The sequence below is a fragment of the Lethenteron reissneri genome, chromosome 23 (genome assembly GCF_015708825.2).
Source record: "Lethenteron reissneri isolate LAM-NWPU_2019-01 chromosome 23, ASM1570882v1, whole genome shotgun sequence".
NCBI lineage: Eukaryota > Metazoa > Chordata > Hyperoartia > Petromyzontiformes > Petromyzontidae > Lethenteron > Lethenteron reissneri.
The window spans coordinates 293,394-318,793 of record NC_083801.1 but is presented as its reverse complement, the minus strand read 5'-3'; the positions used below and the strand labels follow the sequence as shown (position 1 = coordinate 318,793).

The window sequence follows — 25,400 nt, the reverse complement described above, 5'->3', positions numbered from 1 at the left end:
CAAGAAAGTGTGCCAAGTCGTCATTACAGTAGTATCTACTGACTCTATAGTAGTATCTACTGACTATTGTAGTATCTACTGACTCTTTAGTAATATCTACTGACTCTATAGTAGTATCTACTGACTCTATAGTAGTATTTTTCGATTTAAAGCTTTCGTGACTGCAGTAGTAACTGCACACATTGGGGAGGGAAGAATAGGATATCACACTGTTCAGGATTTACCTGAGTGTGTGGTTGTGTTAGCAGTAGAGAAGCTAGCAGAAAGTATAGCTAGCAGTGGAGAAGCTAGCAGAGTATATAGCGGAAGACTAGCAGTGGAGAAGCTAGCAGAGTATATAGCGGAAGGCTAGCAGTGGAGAAGCTAGCAGAGTATATAGCGGAAGGCTAGCAGTGGAGGAGCTAGCAGAATATCTCGTGGTAGGTTACCAGTCGGGAAGCTAGCAGAAGATATAGTGAGAGGCTAGCAGTGGAGAAGCTATCAGTGTATAGTAATAGGCTAGCAGTGGAGAGGCTAGCAGAGTGTACGGTGGGAAGCTATCAGAGTGTGTAGTGGTAGGCCAGCAGCAGAGAGTGCGAAACGAGCGGAGCGTGGCAGGCAGGCTGGCAGTGGAGAGGCTAGGAGAGTGAGAGAGAGAACAGGCTAGCAGTGGAGAGGCTAGATGAGTGAGAGAGAACAGGCTAGCAGTGGAGAGGCTAGGAGAGTGAGAGAACAGGCTAGCAGTAGAGAAGCTAGGAAAGTGAGAGAGAGCAGGCTAGCAGTGGAGAGGCTAGAAGAGTGAGAGAGAGAACAGGCTAGCAGTGGAGAGGCTGAGAGAGAGAGAGCGGAGTGATCAAAGCGAGCAGAGCAGCAGGTGAGCAGCGCAAGCAGGAGAGTTGCGATGGAGTTACGGGGTGTCAAACGCGAGGAGTTCAGTTAAATAGAAAGTGACAGGAGAAAAAGATGTTGTCCACGTGAAATAAAAACACTACACATGAGTTGAGCCCCGCGTGCCTGAAGCCATAAGTATAAAGGCAATGCAAGACACAAATAGCTCAGGGTGGCTGTATTTATTTGACTACGACTGCACATTCCTGTAGATATTGTGCAAATCAAAACAGCCATGCCTTCCATACAGTTAATACCCCTGAAAATAGATATCAATCAACCATAAAAGCCCTGAAAATCCTCCCAGTACAGCAGCACATTAAATGTAAGGGTGATGAGCCCCAGAAATCCTGCGGGCTTCTCAAATCGGAATTTGTTGAATGTGCATTGCATTGCTAATGTGTGTTACATTGTTTATTACTCATATTTTTGATGATGGATCACAGAGCAAAGATCAAACATGACAAATTAAATGGGATTGTGGCCACAGCAGGGGAAAAATAAGCAATTATTTTAGCATCTTGTTGTAAAAACATGGCAGGAAATTATGTAACGTGAATAGAATAGACAATACCTAAAATCGTACGTTAATTATTTCTAGTATAATATATACTTTAACTGTATGTGTGTACAATTAATGCAATTAAATTCACCTTCAATACTGTTGAGGTGGATTATGCCAGTATCATCTTCAGTCTCAAGTTTAACATTTTGCACCTTCACTCCTGGCCCTGGCATACTCTCCAAATATAGCCACACCTCACTCTCGTCAACATGTTCAGGCAGGTTTTCAATCAGCACACAATTTGTCATTGGAAGTTGCTGAGCTTTGATACGTTCTTTGTTGAATTCTCTTTCCCCACAGCACTCTATAAAGCTTTCTATATCTGGAATAAAAACAAAATAATATACATTCGGAATACAATAATGCACATTTTTGTTTTTAGGAAAATTATGAAAAACAATATTTTATAACTTAAGAAGATGGCTCGAAATGCTTATTTTAGTATTCGGAATTGATGTAAATATGGTCTGAAGGATAAAAATATACTTGTAGTCTCAAGTTTGCCGATGATATATCAACAGACTTATTACGAGTGTAGCACATGGAGCTTTACACTAGCTCAAGTGAAGACTCGAAAACAACAATACTTCAAACAGATTTTAATCAGGAAGTCTCTTCAACTGACCCACCTATCCAACCTCGAACAACATAAAACATGTATTCTGAAACTCACTATATTGAATAGTCCAAGAGGACTTTTACCACAACTCTATCAGCAGTGTGCCTTCGCTCGTGATACAACACAGCTCATACATGTGTAGACGAGTAGTCGATGACGGGATGTCACTCTGGGAGAGAGAGTGTATGACGTCATGACGCGGGGATATAAGGGGGTACCCGTGACGTAAGGGGGGTCGTCGAGAGGGGCCAGGATCGAAGGGAGTTGAGAGAGTCGGGACCCGGGGTAGGGAGAATTAGTACCAGGCTAGGGGGGCTACTTCACCCGGCCTACCGAGTTGGATGACCCCTCGGTCGGTGCCGAGGGAAGAGCACGAATAGCCTGGGAGGCGCTAGGGACCTCCCAGTACCCTTTCCCCTGGGGAGAGATTCTAAGTTGCCAACTGTTAGGCGTAAGCCCTTATAAGTTCCCGGCATTAGCCCATACTAAAGAACTGCGTCTGCGTCGTCTGTTGCACCTCAACACATGCAGTATTTATGACATCATGTGATATGCATGGCATGCTGGGAGGACCCAGCTTATGGACACAATAGCACTGTTTACTGTCTAGAAATCACCTTTCCGTATAATAATGACTCTTATCTGTTTTCAGCCTGCGTGGACTTTACCGTCTGATTAGGGTGGTGCGGTGGTGTAGTGGTTTGTGTATTGCATTGCATTATAAACCAGTCCCTTGAGCTTGAGTCTGGAAGACAGCTATAGTCAGCAGTGAGTGATATCTGAACCAATCTTGGGCCACTCCAAACCCACACAGAGCAGCATGGTGAAGCATGGGTCAAATAAGCCTTTTGGATTAGCCTTGAAGCTCGTATCATGTATGTGTGTCTATTTTTGTAGGGAGCAGTGGTGCAGTGGCCATAAACTGTTCTACGAACTTGACAAGTCGCATGGTGCCTGTTCTGAACTTCCCATGGGTCTACTTATTCTGAAAGTGTTTAACCCTCAGCCCCTATTTTCCATCTTGAGTGGCGCGGCTGCATGTTGTGTTTATCCTGCATGGAAACTATTGTTCAATCTTTCTATATTTGAAGTTTTCGTGACTGTAAGGAACCAAACTCTTTGGTTCTTTCAGTAAAGTCACGTAGGTGAATTCTTTTTTTAAATCACGACGTTTCGATTGCAATACAAGCAATCATCATCAGGTGTGACAGCCACAACAAGAAAATGTTTTATTGCTCAATCTACCTAGATATTCTACATCGTCCACCAACCTAAAAAGGGTCATCACAGACTCAGAACACCCTCACACTGATTTTGGGGCCATCTGATCAGCTATATTGTTTTTTGATTCCTCATTCACCTCTATACAAAATTACGTAGTAGCCACTACTGAGAATTTTTGGACTGTTCTAGCTGATCTAATCAAACACTGTCTCTCTTAAAATCAGAATCCAAATGTTGTACATGGTACCATTTAAACAAAGTCAATACGCACCACCAACACAATGAAAATCGAAATATAACAGTGGCTTCCTAGAAGGAAATGCAACATCCTCATGGTTGTTCATTTAGGTACATTGAAGGGGTGGTGGGGTGGTTGAGACCATTTATTAAAACTAAACAATTTTTTTATTTTACCAGATAAGGCCCACTGAGCTATGTATCTCTTTTTCAGAAGTGGCCTGGCCACAAATTATAGCTCAATGAAGTGGCTTATGTGGACATTTATAGCAGCCAAATACTTTGAAAGCACGTTGATTCTAAATGTGGAGGGCAAAACCGGACATACTGGAGAAAAATCCACGCAACCACGAGGCGAGAAACAGTGCAAACTACAAATATACAGGAGGCATCAGGGTCAGGTTCGAACCCCCAACCTCCTGTATACCAGGCGAGGGAGTTAACATCTTGTCACCGCGGCGCCCCTTTACATTTAGGGAGAGAATATTTAGTTTGTTGAGGATAAAGTGTGAGATACGGATCAGTGTTGGGTAGAAACATCGTTGAAAAAAAACGGGCTGAATGTCTCACTAGCACATCCACCATTGCGGTGATTCTCCTACATTGACATGCTAATCTCTCACAATACAATGGCCACCTCCACAGCCTCAGGGCGCCCTCCGATCGTACATTTACATGCAAATACCATATCTAGCCCCGCCCACTTACCCTTGGGCTACACACAATACAATGGCCACCTCCACAGCTTTGGTGGCGCCCTAAAGGCTAATCTCTCACAATAAAAAGGCCACTGCCCCAGCCATTGACATTCTAATCTCTCACAATACAAAGGCCACTGCCCCAGCCTCTACGGTTGGACCATCTCTAGCTCCACCCACCTACCTTGATGCACCCATCTCAGGCCTATATAAGACCTTGTCTCAGCAGCTTTCTCTCTCTCTCACCTGAAGACGATTGCTTGTGTTGCGATCAAAACGTCGTGATATTTTAAATTATTTTTTGTTCTACGTGGCTTTACCGAAAGACCCATAGAATATGTATTCCTGCAGTCACGAAATCTTGAAGTCAAAATTTTACCGTGATGCACGCCAGTCGGAAATTGTTAATAAGGGAGACTCAACTATTGAAAAAGAGTGCTTGGCATTAGTTGTGTGGGGGGGGGGGGGGTGCACAAGTTTCGGATGTTCCAATATGGCAGCGAGTTCATATTGGAAACCAATCACAAGCCCTTAATTTTCCTGAATAGATCACAAATTGAAAATGTTCGAGTGATCAGATGGGAATTGTCATTGCAACCCTATCGGTACAGCTTACGCAGTATTAAAGTTACTGACAATATTGGTGCCGATTACCTGAGTAGATGTCAGTAGTAGCTGCCCAGGACAAGCTGGGGTGTGGTCTCTCTTTCACACTCACGGGAGATGAAGTCAAACTAAATGTTGCCTCTCCTGAGAAAGGAGGCAATGTGATGAGGTCAAAGTTGAGGATCACACCCCTGGTGTGTCGGTAATAACTGGTGGGACCGGTTGTATGAGAATGGGTGTGGGGAAGCCCAATTATGTTAATTTAAATTCTATAAAAGCGAGGAAGGAAGCCAAGCGCAGGAGACACCGGCCAGAGGGCCTGGCCCACTGCTGGAGTGTGGACCAACGACGCCTAGTGTAGCAAGAAGGCCTAATCTACCGCTGGAGTGTGGAGGAACCACACCGAGTGTGGTAAGAGGGCCTGATCCACTGCTGGAGTGGGAAGGAACCACACTGAGTGGGCTAGGAGGGCCTGATTCACTGTTGGAAAGTGGAGGAACCATACCGAGTGGAGCAAGAGAGCCTGATCTACTGTGGGAGTGTGGAGGAATTACACCGAGTGGGGCAAGAGGGCCTTATCCACTGCTGGAGAGTGGAGCAATAACGACCAGGGCTGTGATAACCTCAAGCAGTGCAGCCCCAGAAGTTGAGTGTTGTACCTGGGACTGAGTGTGCTGTTCTGAGAGGTGTGGGTCCAGTCTGTTGGAGTGGGGTAGGGGCGATACGCCACACCCAGAGCCACGAGGAGGGCTCTATTTAACTGTTGGAGTGTGGAAAGACCACTTCTATAGCTGGGTGAGCGATGTCGACTGTCGGAGTGTGGGGACTTGCCACGCTGAGAACAACTCTGCATCAATAGCTACACGGGCCTCTTCAGCTTCTATGGATAGGGTTACTATTTATAATCGTTATAACATTGTAACGGGTTCCGGAGACACTTGTAGAGGTAACTTCTTTATTACAATACAACACTCAACAGTCCAACGCTCCAACAGTCCTGATACTCTGCTACAGCTTAGGTACACAGCCTAGCTACACAGCCTAGATACTCTACTCTGGCTACGCTCCGGAACTCGCCCTCACAAGGTCGTAGCGTCGGGAGTTCCAGAGTCCCAGCGCTGGCTCTCGCAGCATCCCAGGGTCTTCAGATGGCTGGTCGTGGGTCTTGGGTCTTGAGTTACAACTGGCCCCGATCGTCCAGGGAGCTCCGCTTATATGCCCAGTCCCCAACGAGGGGTGGGGCCGTGTGCGCCACCAGACATTCCACAGAGCACACACAGCCCCCCCCGTTGGCGGCGCCCAGAGGCTTAAGCGTCTGGACCCCCTGGGAACCCAGCGCCTGGCGCCCAGGGGATTACGCGTCTGGACCCACCTGGGAACCCAGAGCCTACAGCAGCCCCTCCCTTCTTATGTCACTACATTACCCCCCTCTATGTAGCCTCCAGCCGTCCCGGCTGTCAATAATTAGAAAGTTTAAATTAACGAAAGGGAGAGAGAGAAGAAAAAAAATACGCGAGCTTCAACAGGAAAAGAAAAGAGAACAAGAAAGCAACCATAAATACCATAACCAACCTGTACAACTCTACACTATATACAAGCATCAATCAACAAAAAGGTGAAGCAATGACACGTGAACAAACGACCCGCGGCACACCTATCCCTCCTCGGGATCCGCATAGAAAACGGGGAATTAACAACAAATATACAGATTCCGACGCGTTGGATGCACAACCAACACCGGTAATCGAACCGAAATCACACAACCACTGCATAGATGGCAGGGATCCACACCACTCTGCCAGCCTCCCATCCGTCAGGTGGAGAGAAGGCGAAGACCAACATGTCGAGCATCCCTCTACACACACTTATCCGGACGTCTTGCTACGTCCCGGGTCGAGAAGTCGTACTTCAGGGCCGACCCATGTACTGGGCAAAGAAGTCGCACTTCAGGGCTGCTCCAGTATCTACATTTTTTAAATATATATATAAAATTTACATGACACAACCAAAATAAATCTGCCTGCTCCTGTCCATAAATGGTGGCCGCACGCGCGAACCGCATCTCCAAGGCATCCCGTGCTTGCGTCCCAGCAGCCCTCAATGAAGACCACCACCGACATTGCATGTCAACCGTTTGCACCCCCCGCCTTTCCAACGTGGCGTCTCCATCCTAAAACCGCGCACGTCGGCCATATCGGGGGGGACTTCAACCCAGTCTCTCTCCAAGACTCGCATCGCAGCATATAGCTGTACCGACCGATCTGAGACCCAACCTCTCTGCAAGACTCGCATCGCAGCATATAGCTGTACCGACCGATCTGAGACCCAATCTCTCTCCAAGACTCGCATCGCAGCATATAGCTGTACCGACCGATCTGAGACCCAACCTCTCTCCAAGACTCGCATCGCAGCATATAGCTGTACCGACCGATCTGAGACCCAATCTCTCTCCAAGACTCGCATCGCAGCATATAGCTGTACCGACTGATCTGAGACCCAACCTCTCTCCAAGACTCGCATCGCAGCATATAGCTGTACCGACCGATCTGAGACGACCCATTGTTCACTCCCTGCACAACATGCACCCTAACAACTGAGGGATACAGTCCCAACGTAACGGGACAACTACACCTGAACACCACGAATCTCCAGCCCACTGTTTCAACGCGCCTCGGAGTGTTTCAATCTCCGGGCCGTCAGGTCAAGCCGTCAGCTATTCCATGACGGGACCACACTCTCCGAGCCCTGTGAGCGCACAGCCCACTAGGCCAGACATGCCACGGAGTGTTTCAATCTCCGGGCTGTCAGGTCAAGCCGTCAGCCATAGCATGACGGGACCACACTCTCCGAGCCATGTGAGCACACAGCCCACTAGGCTAGACATGCCACGGAGTGTCTCTATCTCCGGGATGTCAGGTCAAGCCGTCAGCCATAGCATGACGGGACCACACTCTCCGAGCCATGTGAGCACACAGCCCACTAGGCTAGACATGCCACGGAGTGTCTCTATCTCCGGGCTGTCAGGTCAAGCCGTCAGCCATAGCATGACGGGACCACACTCTCGTGTTAGACACGCAACACCCTTCGGGCCATCCTGGTCAGGATCTGCACCCCAAGATATTTGAGAACCAGCATGACAATTCCAAATCCTTGGCAGCATGTCACCATCTCAAGATAAATGCCCCATACAGTATATACATCGTTAACAATGACAGCACAAGCTATACATTAACAATCACGAACAAAGCTCAATATAAACCATACATTGTTAACAATCACAAGCAAAGTTTCGCACACACATTGACAACACTCACGGGCGAAGCTCCACACAGTTTACCCAACAACAGTCACGACTCCCCGACGACAACGAAGAAAATATCAACAAAAAAATCATTAATCCTCAGCGCGTAAAATGTACGAAGTGTCAGGGGCCTGGTCTCCCGACCTCCAACCTTTGGCCAGAGCAGCAGAGGCGGCGAGCAGCGAGTCGGTCCATGTGCCGGCCCCGGCGCTGGTTACAGTAAGAATGGCGCCCTCACTGTCCGCTCACAGCGCTGATGACGCGCTGTGCTAGGTTGCCAACAGCTGTCACCCGGCGGTGAGGGACGCAGCGCTGATGACGCGGCGTCGTCGGGTTGGCACACGCTGGGCCCGGAAGTGACGTCGCTCCCAGCGGTCACTGCTCCTCTGGTGGAAGTGACGACACACCCGGAAGTGTCCCTCACATCCGTGGGGGGAATGGCGGCGGCGTTGGGCTCGGGCGAGCGCCGCGCCTCCTCTCTCCCTCCCGCCATCGGCTGCGAGCACCGCAGCTCGCCCAGGAGGGAGGCGGTGGCGCAGAGCAGCTCTGCGAGGCGAAGCAGCGCCTCCTCCATCTCTGCTCCCGACGCTGGAGAGGGGACGGTCGGCGGAGCAGACAGCTGCTCAGCCGGCGGTGCGGCATTGTTGTCGGCCGGCGGTGCAGCGTCGCTGTCGGCCGGCGTTGGCTGCCCCATCGCTGCCTGCTCCTCTTCATCGCCGTCAGGACTGAAGGTACGTGGCTTACTTCTTGTCTCCATAGCCACTTCTAACACCAAATGTAACGGGTTCCGGAGACACTTGTAGAGGTAACTTCTTTATTACAATACAACACTCAACAGTCCAACGCTCCAACAGTCCTGATACTCTGCTACAGCTTAGGTACACAGCCTAGCTACACAGCCTAGATACTCTACTCTGGCTACGCTCCGGAACTCGCCCTCACAAGGTCGTAGCGTCGGGAGTTCCAGAGTCCCAGCGCTGGCTCTCGCAGCATCCCAGGGTCTTCAGATGGCTGGTCGTGGGTCTTGGGTCTTGAGTTACAACTGGCCCCGATCGTCCAGGGAGCTCCGCTTATATGCCCAGTCCCCAACGAGGGGTGGGGCCGTGTGCGCCACCAGACATCCCACAGAGCACACACAGCCCCCCCCCGTTGGCGGCGCCCAGAGGCTTAAGCGTCTGGACCCCCTGGGAACCCAGCGCCTGGCGCCCAGGGGATTACGCGTCTGGACCAACCTGGGAACCCAGAGCCTACAGCAGCCCCTCCCTTCTTATGTCACTACAACATGATAGAGGTTGCCATAACCTGTCATTCTTACCTCATTAAATAACCAGGTTTCCTGATGCTCGCCTATGTCTTCCTGGGTTAGCAATTCTTATGGATGCTGTTGCTGGGGATGTCTGACGATGAGATCTCACTGCGTCTGAAGCACCATCCGTTCATGCAGCTGCAATGGCTGCATTTGGTACATGTGTTGCGTGGTAGAAAAGGACGCTGAAGCTGGTCGTGTAGGGGCTGACGCCAACTTGTTTATTCAGGGCTTACGCCTAACTCGGGGGAAGGGGTTAACACAAGGGTTCTTAACTAATCTCCCCAGGGGAAGGGTACTGGGAGTTCCCTACACCCACCAGGCTATCAGGCTCTTCACACAGCACTGAACGAGGGTTCAGCCAACTCGGCCAGCCGGGTAAAGCAGCCCTTTAGCCTGGCTCTCTACCCTCTATCCCGGAGCCCCCTACTTCCCTAACACTCACTCCTCTGACTCCCGGCGAAGACCCCGTCCACGTCACGGGTCTTCCCTCAAATACCCCGGGGGGCATGACGTCACTTTACCCTGACGGCATTCCCCCGAGGCGAGTGTGACCTGACGTCAGCACTCCACTCCTCAACAGCACCCCCCCCCCGTAAAAAAAACTCAGCCGACCCGGCTGCAACCCCCCCCATGAGCGGCCCTGACGACGACCGACGCTCGTGACCCCAGAATGCGAACCCCGACCAGCTGCTAGAAGAACCAACATTAGGGCAAGCTGGTGCAACACAAAGCGGGGCGTAGCCGCCACCCGGCACGGCGAGTGGCGACGAGCGGGATGACCGCGGACTGTTGTGCCCTCCGTCAGCGTATGCGCCTGCCCCACGACCGCGTGCCCGCCACTGGGCCGTCCCCGCGCTCGGCGTCGGCCCATGGAGGTGGCGTGCCAGATGGTACGTGGCCAGGGCAAGGCGCCGTAGGTGATTCCTTCGGCGGCGGCGCAACAGGCGCCTCCAACGGCGGCCCACCGCTCCCTGCGGCATCCATCCCTGTAACCGGCAGTGGTCCGGATGGAGACTGGGCCTCCACAAGGACCTCCCCTGGCGGGTCCGCCGGCGGCGGCATCAACGGTGGTAGCTCTGGGGGCATACAGGAGGGCAAGGTAACGGTGACATACCCCCGACCCCCAGGACCCGGCCCATCGGAAGCGTCCACCGCCGGCCGTCCCGGAATTGGGGATGAATCAAGGAAGGCGGGCGGAACAACCCGCTTGAGCCGCGACAGGTGCACGGTCCAGTGGCGCCGGCCCAGCCGGATCCGGACACACTGAGGCCGGCGGACACCAACCACCTCAACGGGGCCCTGCCACGGGCGATATAATTAGGGGAGGTGCCCACTGGCACCTGGGGACAGTGCAGCCACGCCAACTGCCTCGCCTCCCATGACCGACCCCTCGCCTGATGTTTAGGCAAGCGCTCCGCGGCCGCCTGTCGGCTGGCCGAGTTCTCCAAGGGCGCTTGACGTGCTTCGCACAGGCGATCAAGCGCAACCTTCATCGGAAGGGGAATGGAGGAACCCCTCTTGCCTTCTCCGGGGTCCAGTTGGACCAACACCGGGGGCTCGGGTTCTCTCCCATACATAAGGTAAAAGGGGGAGAACCCCGTCGAGGCATGTGGGGCCATCCTGTATGCGGCCAGTACCCCTGGGATGAACAGGTCCCAGTCCGATTGGGACATGCTCACGTGATGGCACAACATAGACGTGAGCGTGCGGTTCAAACATTCTACCATCCCGTCGGACTGGGGATGGTAGGGCGAGGTGCGGACCTTCTTCGTCCCTAGGAGGTCACAGACCTCCTTGAGTAATCGTGAAGAAAAATTCCGCCCTTGATCGGTTAAGAGTCGTTCTGGCGCCCCCTTATCGAGAATATACCCTTGTACAAATGCCTCCGTGATGGACGAGGCCGATTGGTCCACCAGGGGCCATGCCATGGGCCAACATGTCAGGTATTCCACCCCCACCAAGAGGTATTTGTGTCCCCGTTGGGATGCAGGAAATGGCCCTAAGATATCGAGCGCCACAAGCTCATTTACACGAGAAACCCGGATGGACTGCAGCGGGGCCCGATCCTGACCAACTGGGGCCTTCCTCCGCGCACAGTCGTGGCAACCCTTCAAAATAAGCACCACATCATCCTCCACGCCCGGCCAATAGTAGTCCCGCTTAAGGGTCAACAGGGTCTTGTGGTAGCCAAGGTGCATAAGTTTCTCGTGAATGGCCCGGGTCAACTTACCTCGCAAGCGGGCACCACCACGCAATACCGTTCCAACTGAGCATCCCAACGCATGAGGAGGCCGTCATGAATGGCGATCTCCGGGGCAGCCAACGAAGCCGAGCTCCGGGCCTTAGTCCCAACACGGTGTCGCAGACTCAGCAGAGAGGAATCCTCCATCTGCATCTGGGACCACACCCCCCTAGGGAGCCCCAGGCCAAAATCCACAGGCAACGCCACCCCCGGCGCGGGCGCCGCTTCGGCCGATGCGAACAACTGGACCGCGGTATGCGCTGGGGCCTTACAGCGGCTGGAAGCCAGGGTGCAGGCGCACTCGCCCTCAGGGGGCCGCCTGGAAAGGCCATCCGCATTCCCATGCAGAGTCCCCTTCCTATGGATGACATCGAAGGGGTACTCCTGGAGCACCTCGAGACAGCGGGACAGCTGACCCGAGGGCTGGTCAATTTGGAGGGAATATTGCAGGGCTGCATGGTCGGTCCGGACGGTAAACCGGCGACCGTACAGATATGGCCTGTATAAATGGACGAAGAAGACAATGGCCAGCAGCTCTCTCCTGGTCACACAGTACCGCTGCTCAGTGGGGGACAAAACGCGGCTACCATAGGCCACCACCCGTTCCACCCCGTCGACAACCTGAGCCAGGACAGCCCCGATGCCCATGTCGCTGGCGTCGGTGTCGAGGAGGAATGGCTTGGAGAAATCCGGGTACCCCAGAGGCGGCGCATCTGCCAAGGTCGTACGAAGCGCCGCAAAAGTGGCCTCCTCCTCTTTCTCCCAGCGAAATTTCTGTCCTTTGGCAGAGAGTGTGTGCAGTGGCTTCGCAATGGTCGCAAAATTCCGGACGAACCGGCGATAGTACAATGCGAAGCCCACAAAAAAAAGGCACCTCAGTGACAGATGTAGGAGTCGGCCACGTCCGGACACAAGCAGTCTTTTCCGGATCTGTGGCCACACCTGACGCACTCACAATGTGGCCCAAATACTTCACCGATGGTTGCAGCAGATGGCATTTCTGGGATTTAAATTTCAAGCCCGCGGCGCGCACTTTGGCGAACACTGCCTCCAACCGCAACAAGTGTTCGTCAAATGTACGACCGAAACGATCACGTCGTCCAAGTAAATTAAGCAAGACTCCCACTGCAGCCCTGCCAGGACCAATTTCCATGAGGCGCTGAAAGGTGGCCGGGGCCGAATGAAGACCCATAGGAAGCCGATTGAATTGAAACAGCCCTTGGGGTGTGCGGAATGCGGTCTTGGGTTTGGAGGCCTCATCCAGTGGCAACTGCCAGAAGCCCGAAAGCAAATCGAGGGTCAAAAAGAACCGTGCACCCGAGAGGGCATCGAGGGAATCGTCCATGCGAGGCAAAGGGTACGCATCGGCCACCAAAACCTTGTTTAACTTACAGAAGTCGACGCAGTATCGGAGACTCCCGTCCCGTTTCTTGACTAGCATGATGGGGGCTCCCCAGGGGCTAGTGGAAGGGGAGATAATGTCCGCCGCCAACATGTCGCCAACTGCGGAGCGGACATGATCTTTTTCCGCTGGGCTAAAGCGGTGTGGAATTCAGCCGAATAGGGGCGTAGTCGCCCATGTCAATATGGTGTTCAAGAAGAATGGTACGTCCCAAATCGAATTTACCCTGGCTGAACACATCGGCGAACCTGACGACGAGGTCGTGGAGCCGCTGGCGCTCCTGGGAGGACAAAGAGGTGTTTTCGGTGCACAACGCATCAATCCACGATGCGTCGGCCCTCCCCACGGGCAGCACACCCTCTACCACCCCTCCCGGCGGCCTTCGGACGTCGGGAGGAGGGCCTGGGGTGGCATGAGCCAACACCGCACCAACAGGGACAGCGGTCGGCGTGGGCCCCAAATTTAGGACCTGCAACAAAAGATCCTGGCCCGCCGCCACTGCAGTGAAAGCACCCACCAGCCCCTCGAACCTTGAAAAATAATTGGAGGGATGACAGGAGGATGCCTGTCTCTGGGGACTCCAACATCAGCGGGCCGCGCAGCCTCAGGGGAAGTAGGATCTGTGACCCGGGTGGGACAGTGACGGATTTTGTGGTCAGCGCGCGAACACTAGCGGCCAAGGGAGCCACCACAGAGGGGGACTGCAGGAAATGCAGTTGGTTCCCTAACAGCATTTCAACGCACCTCTGGTCGACCAGAATCCGAACGGGCATTCTGGCCAAAAAATCCGTGCCCAATAGACATGGCACCGCCAAAGCCTTGGAGACCAACATGGGTCCCCGCAACGCGATCTCCCCGATCACCACAGATGCAATAACATGGCCCAAAATACCCAAGCTGCTACCGTTTGCAGCCACGCATGCTCCCCGAACCGGCCGCAACGGCCCCACACTGCGCGGCAGCGATCGAGAAACGGCCTCGGACACCATGGTAGGCGGACGCCCCCGTATCCACCAGGATCCGTACCTCGACCCCCTGCACGCGCCCCAGCATGGCCGAGGACCCGGCAGCAGCAGCCACCACGCGATGTGTGAGGGCCCGCCACTGGCGAGTCCGTCTGGGCCATCCAGTCGTCGACCATACTTCCGCGACCCCCGAGTCGGACCCCCCAGAGATGGGCCCGTGAAGATGGACCCTAACCCTGTGAGATGCCTGAGGTGAAGGGAGCGGCCGTGCGATGGATGCGTCGCGACTTGCCTGGTGCTCGGGAGGTCCCGCCGCTGGAGGGACGTCTGCGGGAGGAGAGGCCTTGGTGTAGGCCCCGGGGGCGTTGTTGCACCCCCTCTTGAAATGGCCCAGCTGGCCACAACGGAAGCAAGTTACCCGCCCCCGGACTTGCGAACGGGAAGGAGCCGCTCGCCCCGCCCCTCTCCGGCGAGCAGATCCGCTGACCCCGCGGCGATCGTAGGTCGCCGCTGCCACGAGAGCCTCTTCCTCCCGGCCCGCCACCACATCCGCTGGTGCTGGAGCACCCGCGCACGCTGCCATCGCCCGAGGACGCCGCAGCGCCAGTTGAACTTGAATGTTCTGGGCGACGGCCAACAATGTAATCTCGGACTCTGCCGCAATGGACAGAGCGACTCCTAACTCCCCGCGAGATCCAGCAGCCTGTCCAACGCCAGGGAGTCCATCGCGGCCCCCTCCACGTCTGGGTATGCGGCCTGAGCCAGCGCAAGAAGGGAGCAGCGAAAAGCGAAAGGAGACTCCCCCTCCTCCCGCCGGCGTGCCATGAACTTGAGTCGCGCCGCAGATGGTGGCTCATAGACCGCAGCCATTTGATCAAAGGCGGACCGCAGCGTGGACTTTAGCGCTGGTGAAATGCCCAAAAAGGTCTGCAAGGTCCTAGCGTCCAAGCATGTGGGCAGCGCTAATAGGGCCAGTGCACCGAATGGTAGGCCACCACGAAGCGGGCCTGGAAGTCTGTCCAGTCCCCACCCGTAGCCACAAACGGTTCGACAGGGGGCAGCCGACGCAGGTGAGCCGCCCCCCCCCCCCCCCCCCCCCGACGCACACCCACCTGTAGCGGCGGTCGCCGGTGTCAACGCGGCCGCAGCCCCCGCGCCCGAACGTGGAGCCCCGGCGGCCCCGGCAGGCAGCGGCAGCTCCACCCCCCGACCAGCGTCGGCGGCCACAGCCGCCTCCACCGCCCTGGCCCGCGGCGAGCCCGCCGCGACATCCGCAGCGACGTACGGAGCGCAAGCGCTCATGGGCACCTGTCATGGCGGCGACTTGCGGCGTCGCATAACCCATGGCGCCCACCGGCGGCGTCACGGAAAAAATGGCGTCCGACCGGTGACGGCGCGGAAAAAATGGCGGCGCCCTGCTCCGGCGCAGCCAGTGCGAAAGTGGCGGGAGCCGGAGTCACGGCGGGAAGCGCGACGTTGGCCAAATCACGCCGATCGCGCGTCCCCCCGCCCGCGACGTGTGTGCGCGCTCCCACTTCCACCAGCGCGACGGTGAGCTGAGCCACTGACCACTGGAGCAGCTCCAGTTGGGCTGCCATGATGCGCCAGGCGTCAGCTGGCAGCGCCGCAGCTGCCCCAGTCGCCGCCTCCTCTGGCCCCAGCCGGGCCACCTCTCCGGGGCGTGTCTCCGGGGCCCCGTACCCCGGGGTCTCCGCCAAGCCAGCCGCAGCTTCGTCCTCCTCCACCGGAGGTACGCCAGGCATGTTCTTCCATTTCGCGCCTGATTTTGACATCTCGGCGCGTACGGAAGCCAGTTGTTGCGTGGTAAAAAAGGACGCTGAAGCCGGTCGTGTAGGGGCTGACGCCAACTTGTTTATTCAGGGCTTACGCCTAACTCAGGGGAAGGGGTTAACACAAGGGATCTTAACTAATCTCCCCAGGGGAAGGGTACTGGGAGTTCCCTACACCCCACCAGGCTATCAGGCTCTTCCCACAGCACTGACCGAGGGTTCAGCCAACTCGGACAGCCGGGTAAAGCAGCCCTTTAGCCTGGCTCTCTACCCTCTATCCCGGAGCCCCCTACTTCCCTATCACTCACTCCTCTGACTTCCGGCGAAGACCCCTTCCACGTCACGGGTCTTCCCTCAAATACCCCCGGGGGCATGACGTCACTTTACCCTGACGGCATTCCCCCGAGGCGAGTGTGACCTGACATCAGCACTCCACTCCTCAACACATGGTCCCGACCTCCCCAGAGACTCTGAGTTTTGGAGGTGTTCTGACAAGCTGAGAAAGCAGCAGGTCCACTCCCACCATCTACAACATCCCTCGTCCGAGAATAAGGAAGCTTACTGCAGCCTTCCCTCATAGGTTGGAGAGACATGCAGCATCACAAAGATGAGTGGTTTGTTACAGGTTGCTAAGGAGAGAGAAACTGCCTCAAGAGCATGCAATCTCAAGTCACGATTTATTTACATAAAAAAGTGACTTGCAGCATCACAACTATTACCATCCTTAATGAATGAGTATCTTATCTTTGACCCGCAGGAACAAGTTTTCAGGTTTTATGAAGATTTCTGTGAGGTCTTGGGGACAAGAAACCCCTCCACTTAGATGAAAACATGGGGCTAGGTGTGGTTAACCTTACAGAAAATGTGGTGCCTGGAAAGGAGTCTAACCCTGTGAGTGGCTGGCTGATGTGCCTTCAGTTGAAGAAACGCTAAGGGCGATCCAGAGCCTGAAACCAGGAAAAGCGCTAGGCAGAAATTACCTCTCAAGTGATCTGCTGAGGGAGGGTGCCATTTGTTTGCAGGTTGCCTTATATGACGTTATCACAACCATATAGTCCACAGAATAGGTGCTGCAGGATTGTAAGTGTCATAAGTGGCTCTGACATGGCAGAACTTTATTTAATATTTATTTAATATTTATTAAAGGTTCTTTCACAGCCACGACTCTTCTCGTTCTGCGGATGCCGTCGTTCCTCGCGCCACGTGGCGCTCACCCCGCGCCACGTAGCGCTCACCCCGCTCTCCACCGCACCGCCGACTGGCAGCGTGCTGGGTAGCGGCTGAGCGGCTGGAGGTCAAGCCGCCACGTGGCTGGTGGAGATGGCGGGGCAGCAGTGACGGGGAGCTCCTCTTCGATCTTCAACCACCAACCCCGAACCTGCCGCTACCCCCTGCTTATATTCCCTTTTCCAAGGCTAAGTCTCGCCTCTGGCCACGCCCCTCTAGAAACCTTTGAGAACGTTCCAGAGGCTTCCATACTAGCTCCGCCCATTAACCTTTCCCCCAGATAGAACCCCACTACTGATAAGGCATGAACTGTCTGACAGTATATAAAGTGTAACCCCTCAATTATGCAGGAGATGGCGCTTGCTTATTACATAAGGATGCCCTGGTGGTTATTGTTGCAAACACATAAGTACAACTTCCTCAGTGTGCTGTTAAAGGTCCTGGCAAGGATTATTCAACATTGCCTTGCCAGACACTGAGGATAGGCTTGTGGAGCTCCAATGTGGTTTCGGACTGGGTTGCCATATTCTCTGTCCATCTGCGACAGCAAAGGTGTAAAGAATTTGAACAGGACCTATATATTTGCTTTATTGACCTGGTCAATTCCTTTGATAATTTCAATAGGCCATGGCTCTGGGTAATTTTTCATGCTTACGCAGTCCCAGACCCTATGCTCACAATCATATAGGGACCTTCATGATGGTGGGCAGGCCCAGGTAAAGCTACTCGCTGGGAGTCGGAGGCCTTTGCTGTTCACCTTGGGGCGTGACAGGGATGTCCTCTGGCCCCTACACGATTTAACATCTTCTTTGACCACGTAGTTTGAAATACTTTCCTGGGCTATACTGGAGCAATTTACATCTGGTACAGATACAATGGGAGACTGAGTAATGCCTGTGTGTAGTCAAGGAATAACTCCCTATTGGTCAAATATGTTATGTATGCTGATGATCTGGTAACTCCTCATTGGCTATTGTGGCTTCACATTTCCATGATGTGGGTGCGGCAACCTCGTCACCTTGTGGGACAGACGGCTCACACTTAGAGCGATGTCGGGTGGCTCCTCCACCGCGGCGCCCTGCCGTCAGGGCCGCCCCGGGGCCTTTGCAAAAACCAGGCCGGGTGTGCCACCACCTTGCCATCCTGCATGGCCGATGGGCTGTTCAGGCGAGTATGCTGGGCGACTTCTGGTCGAGGCTGCGGCGCTATGAAGCCTTCGCCTCTATGGGGCCTATGCGTCTGCGGCATGGGTGAGGCATTATCCTCGCAACGTGCGGCTGTCTGCTCAGCCTTGCGATGGGGTCCGGCCGATGGGCCGTGGGCGCTCACTCTGTGCATGCACATGGCTGGGTGGTGCTTTTGGCTAGTGGCGCTTGCCCGCATGCTGGGCCGCCTACACCGGTGGGCATGCGTCGCGCTCTGCGATGTGGGGCCACGCGCCTGCGGTCTCCGTGTGGCTGTCGCCGTGCGGCGACTTGGCAGTCACTGGTGCTGCTGGCATTGTCCTGCCGCTGGTGGTCATGCAAGTGAACCCTGGCCCACAGACCTACACCAGGGCTTTGCATCTGGGGCTCCACTTCCAGCCACTGCCAGCCACTGCCGCTGGTGCTTCCCACTCACCACGTCCCTCTGGAAAGTCTGGTGGCGGCGTTCGGCTGCTCATCCCCTCCTCCTGGATCCCCTCGACCATATCCGATTCCCTCACCACCTTTTTCTCTTTCGAATTAAAATTTTCCTCTTTCTCATTACCCCACTCAAATTCCTTCCTGATCGTTTACTGTTCTCCGAGTTCCAGTTTATTCAATGATCTAGACTGTCTTCTCTCAACTCTCTTTCCAACCTCTTCTCCAATAATCCTACTGGGCGACTTTAACCTTCGACCTATAGTGTATCCCCTCTCCTCCTACTCATTGCTCGGGTAGCACACTCGATCTTATCTTCAATCCTTTAATTAACCCATCTTCAATCCTCTAGTTAAACCATGCCCTCCATCCGATCACTTACTATTGACTGTGACACTCTTAGTTCCCTCCTCCCCCAACTTTCCCGCCTTGCCCCACACCCCCATGCCTCTGCCACAATCTACGCTCCCTTGACCACTGCGCACTTGGTTTCCTCATCGCTTCCACCAATCTCTGATTTCTCCTATATGCACCCCGACACTGCTTTTTCTGTCCTAAATTTAGTACTTTGTTCCTCTTTGGATGCGCTTGCACCTATGATCCCCTTCCACCCACCGCAATGCCCCCATCTTCTTGGTTTTCACCAGCGCTCAAGTCGCAGTGCCGGCTGGTGCGCAAAGCAGAGCGCATCTGCAGGACTCCACCAACCTATAGCTCACGCTCCTCATATAATTCCCTCCTTTCAAATCACACTTCGGCCCTGGAGGCTTCTTGCCAATCATACTTTCTTTCCCTCAATTCCACCCTATATCCACACCCTGCTCTACCCTTCAATGTGCTAAACTCTCTGCTCCTTCCGTCTTCTACTGCTCCTGCAACTTCCTCTTCTGCCCCCACTCCTGGGTCCTCTCCAACTACTTCATGAACAAGATCACCCACATCAGCTTCTCCATGATCACTGCAAAAGCTATTGATATCCCTGCACCTACTCACCCCTCCACATTCATCCGTACTACTTATTCCTTAAATGCCTTCTCTGCCGTTTCCATCCTGGAGCTGTCTCCCAACATCTCAAAAACCCGCCACATATTTTCCTCCCTCGATCCCCTTACGCCTTCCATTCTTCCGTCCCTTCTCCCCACGATTATTCCATTTCCCTTGGCTCTCTTTAACTTTTCCCTCTTTTCCGGAATCTTCTCCAACTTTTATAAAAAGCGCCATCATCATACCGCTTCTCAAAAAACCTTCTGTCCCTGCACTATATCGCCCTATTTCTTTGCTTCCTTATTTATCCAAACTCACTGAACACTTAGCCCAATCTTGCCTCTCATCCTACATCTCTTCCAACTCACTGTATCCCCTCCATCAGTCTGGGTTCCGCCCTCTCCATTCCACTGAAACCGCCCTCCTTCACATCCACAATCACCTGGCCAACTCGCGTCACTCCGGTCTTTCCTCCGTCCTTATCTTTCTCGATCTGTTTTCTGCTTTCGACACCCTCGACCACTCCATCCTCCTATCCACTCTCTCCAAACTCAGCATCTCTGACACCCCGCTTTCTTGGATCCATTCCTACCTGACTTCTCATTCATCGACTGTCTCTTTCAACCACTGCTCTTCCTCCACCACCCCCCTCATGGTTGGTGTTCCCCAGGGCTCGGTACTTGGTGCCCTTCTGTTCTCGTATATACATCTCCCCTAGAGTCTATTATTTCTTCCTTTGATATCTCCTATCAGCTCTTTGCCGATAATACTCAAATGTTCTTCTCCCACAAATCATTCACCCCCGATCTATCCCTCCGCATCTGACAGCCATACAAGCATGGATGACCAAAAAATTCCTTTCCCTAAATCCTTCCAAAGCCTCAGTGCTTCTTTCCATCCTCTCGCTCACCACCCCCTGCACCCTCCATTTATTTCTTCCCCCATAGCCTCTCCCCAAACTCTACTGCCCTAAATCTCGGTATTGCCTTCGATTCCACTCTCTCCTTCACTTCCCACATTGCCAACACCACTTGCAGATGCCATGACTATCTGTACAACATTAAGAAAATCTGCCCACTCATTACTACCACTGCTGCCAAACTCCTCATACACTCCCTTGCCTTCAATTGTCTGGATTACTGTAACTGACTCCTGGTCGGTCTCCCTGCTTACGCCTTTATCCCTCTCCAACACATCCAAAACGCAGCTGCACGGACTGTACTCAACCTTCCATACACATCTCACCAGAGGTGTGGACTCGAGTCATGTGACTTGGACTCGAGTCAGACTCGAGTCATGAATTTGATGACTTCAGACTCGACTTGGACTTGCATAACAATGACTTTGTCCCACCTCTGAGGTGTGGACTCGAGTCATGTGACTTGGACTCGAGTCAGACTCGAGTCATGAATTTGATGACTTCAGACTCGACTTGGACTTGCATAACAATGACTTTGTCCCACCTCTGCATCTCACTGCTCTCCTCTCCTTCAACAACTTCAGTGGCTTCCTGTCTACCAATGCTGTCTTTTAAAATTCCTCACTCTAGTATTCAAACCTGTGCACGGTCTTGCCCCGCCATACCTCTCTTCTCTCATTTATGTATGTCCCTTCATGCTCCCTTCAATCTCAATATTCCCGTCTTCTCACTTTTCCATCACCTCCTTGCGCCCAGTCTCGCTTTTGTTCTTTCTCTCTTCTTGCCCAGTTGCACTGGAATAAACTCCCACTCCACATCAGACTCTCAGCCTCGCTTTCCACCTTTCGCTCAGCCCTCAGGTCCTTTCTATTCTCTATTGCTTTTTCTCTTCCACTGCCTCCACCCCAACCGGTTCCTTCGCACGCCTCTAACCTATTCCCAGCCCCCAAGTCATCTTCCTCTGTCGGAAAGACAGCGACAGACCTGTTCTTCACCTGAGGACGGCTGCTTGCGTTGTGGCCGAAACGTCGTGAGAATGATTTTATTATGTTTTATTTTTATTATTTTATTATGTTTTATTTTTATTATTTTATTATTTCCCTTCTACGTGACTTTACCGAAAGAACCAAGAGGAACCCTAAAACAAGCCCAAGCGCCTGTGTCTCGAGGAAAAGGCAGAGCCTAAATATAAAAACAGGAAGGGGTGGGGCCTAAAGAGGAATAAGTGGCCTCCAATTAAAACAAAAAAACTGCAAACCCACGACAAAAAAAAACAATTCCGCATATATAGCAGTGCTTTAACCATGACCTTCCCTGTTGAACGAAGGAAATGAAAGGAAAGCATCAAATAAGTACATCATCTCGAAAACGTATAATGCTGAAGGTGTGCCCACAAGCCAAATATAACATAAATAAAAAGCAGCAATTTATTTATCCCGTTGTAATAGGTGATTGTTTTTTTTTAATAAAATATGAAATACTGTACTATATTGTGCCTAACCTCCACTAAAAATCACCTCCGTTCGCTTGACTGCCACACTCCCCAATTGCTCTTGTTAACCACGTCTCACCCTTTATTGTGATCCATTTTTCTCCCCTCACTTATTTTCATTCTCTCTCCTCACTCTTATCACCCATCACTGTCCTCTCTATGGTAAGTCCTCGGTTAACGCGTTTTCGCTACAATGTGGTTCTTCCATTAGTGAACGCTTTTAACACAACGCAGAAAGTGCCCGCTATGACGCGGACCGTACATACCGTTATAGCGCGCTTTCTGAGCTGCGCGGCTGAGCGTTACAATACAGTACGCTTAATGATACAGTAAACCTCTGTCATTTGTCCCGCCATCTTCCTGTGTGCCTCGTACATAATATATAGGCAAACTTTATCATTACATTTTTTACGGAGAAATGATTTCACTTAGCACATTTTTCACTTGACACAGAACTTTACGGTAACCTGTCTACCGCGTTAAATGAGGACTTATTGTATTGCTCATCTCCCTCCCAATGCCATGCCCGCCTAATGTCTCGCCACCCACCACAGTAAGCATTACACTATTTGCAAAAGGAGCCACCTTCCTAATATTCACAAATAAAACCCAAGCGCCAGTGTGAGTAGGTCAGGATCACCCTTAAAATGGTAGGTGTCATAAAATGATCAGTGTTATAAAATAAGTCACCTACTTACCAATGTTGGTCAAGAAGGTAATAACTTTAGAAGTGTTGTTGTCGGTGTCCTCTATTTGAAATTCACGAATGCAACTGCAGGCCTCCACATATAACGCAAGGAAGTGTTTTTCCACTGGCTTGATAAATCCACTCAGCAGTACCCTCTTTGGATCACGTGGAATTGCTTTTGAAATTTGCATTATGGGGTTTTTGATAAATGCTGAACACACCAATGGGATATTGTTCACCTCGTGGTCGGAGCGGGACAAAACCCGATGAGACACTGTATACAAATGAAATAAAAGTAAAATATATGTCAGTAAAGTTATTATAAATGCCAATGAATATGAACATCATACAATTGTATTAGGTCTGTCTATTAATTTTAATTGGGTGGATGGGGGACACTAACTCACAAAAATGATCCAATATGAATAAACCTGGAGGATGAAGTTACTATTAGAAGAAAACATACGCCTTTCAAAACTGGCCTAATTGATCAAAGGGTTGCCAAAAAGTATTTGCAAATGAAAAAATTTTTTCCCAAATATCTACCCTTCGGCATTTACTGTTATTTTTTTTAATGGTTACTGCAGCACTAACAGCATCAGGAGCAACACCAGTACAAGGCAGCAATAGCACTAACAGTAGCAGTCACGTAATAGTAGTAACGGAAGTGTTGGTGAGGGCAGCTTCGACAGCAGCCGATGGCTACGGAGCAGCCTTGCTTTGTCGTCTGTTAGCCTGGGTCTTTTCCACATCTGGCAAAGCTTCCAGCTGATCTACCATAACATCACTCACCTGTGCTGCCCTTCCGAGTCTTTGCCGTACATCCTGGCACCCCCATTCCTGAGCTGCAGGCCAAATTCTGCCAACTGAATATTTTCTGCTGGCTCGCCTACATCCCCGTGGTCTGTCACTTTACTGGCAGCCACGGACCTACAGCCAATGGCTACTCTATTCCCGAACATGGCCTCACCAATGTGCCCAGAAATCATATGCTTGGAGCTCCCTCCAGTCATGAGCCAGTATAAAAAAATACTCTAAGGTAGTTTAAAACGTAGGCTTTTGCGACCAATATCCATAATAAAGGTTTTTTGGGCTAGATCACGTAAATATATAAATGTATCATTAAACCTGCCACGTGACAAACCTTACTAATTGGCTGTGTCGGGTGGTGGCGGGATTAACGACGTAGAAATATTTACGCGAAGGTAATACACCTGCTAATAAGGCAGCCTACCCAAAGCATTAAGTTCAAGTCTTTGCACTATCAGGTGACCAGCCAGTGGAAAACTATTTTCCCGGGGTACCCTCATTACAGGTACAGCTACCATTGGAGGACACACTAATTACAGCAAAAGTTTAAAATAGTGGATCAAGTACTGGCCGACAACCTCAACCAGGTATAAGAACAAGACGGAGCCATTTCAAAATACGCGAGTATGAGGCGGTGGAAGTTCTCTGGGTGATGTGTTAAGAAACCAGCGTTGAGGAACAAAATTATCCCTGCAAGTATTCCTCCAAAATGATGGGAGGCACTGTGGTATTGCGGTTTTGCCATAATTGCAGGATATCAGGGGTTAATTTCTCAACATTATTTTGTGGAATGCAACTAGGTTTGCTAGGATTAGTTATCAGTTTAAGGCACTATCACTAGAGTAAAATATATTTCTAACCCTAATAATCCCAATATTGTATCATATCTTTTTGACCCATGAGCATTTTTATTGCATAAGAAGGGCAAATATAAGGTGAGGTGAATGTGGTGCACCAAAATAATTCACAGACCAGAGGTACAGACTGTTTTGGCTGAATTAAGAACTAATTATCATTCACTTTTTTTCAGTTGAACGTGACCAGGTATGTGTCACTCCAATCAAAACTTGTTTTCCATCATATAGGTTTTATGGGTTAGATCGCGTAAATATAAATGTCGTTAAACCCTCCACCACCCGACAACCAATTAGTAAGGTTTGTAAAGTAAACAGAACATGCCAATTAGTTACTAGTACAGCACGCCGGTGTGTTGAAGAGTAAATCCACAACATTTATAATCTGAGTTCGACGTTTATTGTTTTATATTCAGTGGTGATCAAATAGTGATAAAATACACATGTGATTATTTTCAAACTTGTTACAATTGCAATATAATTTATTTAAACGAAAGCACGAATAATATATACCTGCTTCATCTTTGAAGGTCAAAACCCAGTACTGATCCATTTCTTCCTCATTTGCAATTTCTCCTCCACCAGACCACCTTTCACTTTCAAAGTACATCAGGAGAACTTTCATATCCAGGTTGGCCATCTTCTCCACTCTGATGGCAGTTTTTATTTCAGAAGATTCTATTCCTTCATTTTGCAGTGCTGAAAAAAAAACATGCATAGCTCGTGTTTCATCCAGAACAACCCAATGTTTTTTAGACTCCTGTTGCATAGCCTTTATATATACAGGATGAGCCATAAGTAAGTACGTGATTTGAAATAGCGGACTTTTGTGTAAAAAAAAAAATTGCAGAAATAAAGAAGCCTGGAAGTTTATGATGAACCAGTATACACCTCAGCAGTGTGCAAGAAAAGTTAACATTTGTTTCAGAAACAATTGTTGGATTATTTCAACAGAGAGAGACAATCACAGATTATTTAA

The 25,400-nt window shown here is 51.6% G+C and overlaps 1 protein-coding gene across 2 annotated transcripts in view; it reads right to left on the bottom strand.

Moving 5' to 3' along the window:
• The window catches only part of LOC133345797 (protein mono-ADP-ribosyltransferase PARP14-like), a 103,537-nt gene that overhangs the window by 67,708 nt on the left and 10,429 nt on the right, over nucleotides 1-25,400 (bottom strand). For both annotated transcript variants that reach the window (XM_061556778.1, XM_061556777.1), the window contains exons 4-6: nucleotides 24,935-25,120; nucleotides 22,768-23,031; nucleotides 1,521-1,754 (exon numbers count right to left, since the gene is read on the bottom strand). In XM_061556778.1, the coding sequence (XP_061412762.1) occupies nucleotides 1,521-1,754; nucleotides 22,768-23,031; nucleotides 24,935-25,061 (625 nt within the window). In that variant the 5' untranslated portion in view covers nucleotides 25,062-25,120. The remainder of the gene's footprint in view (nucleotides 1-1,520; nucleotides 1,755-22,767; nucleotides 23,032-24,934; nucleotides 25,121-25,400) is intronic.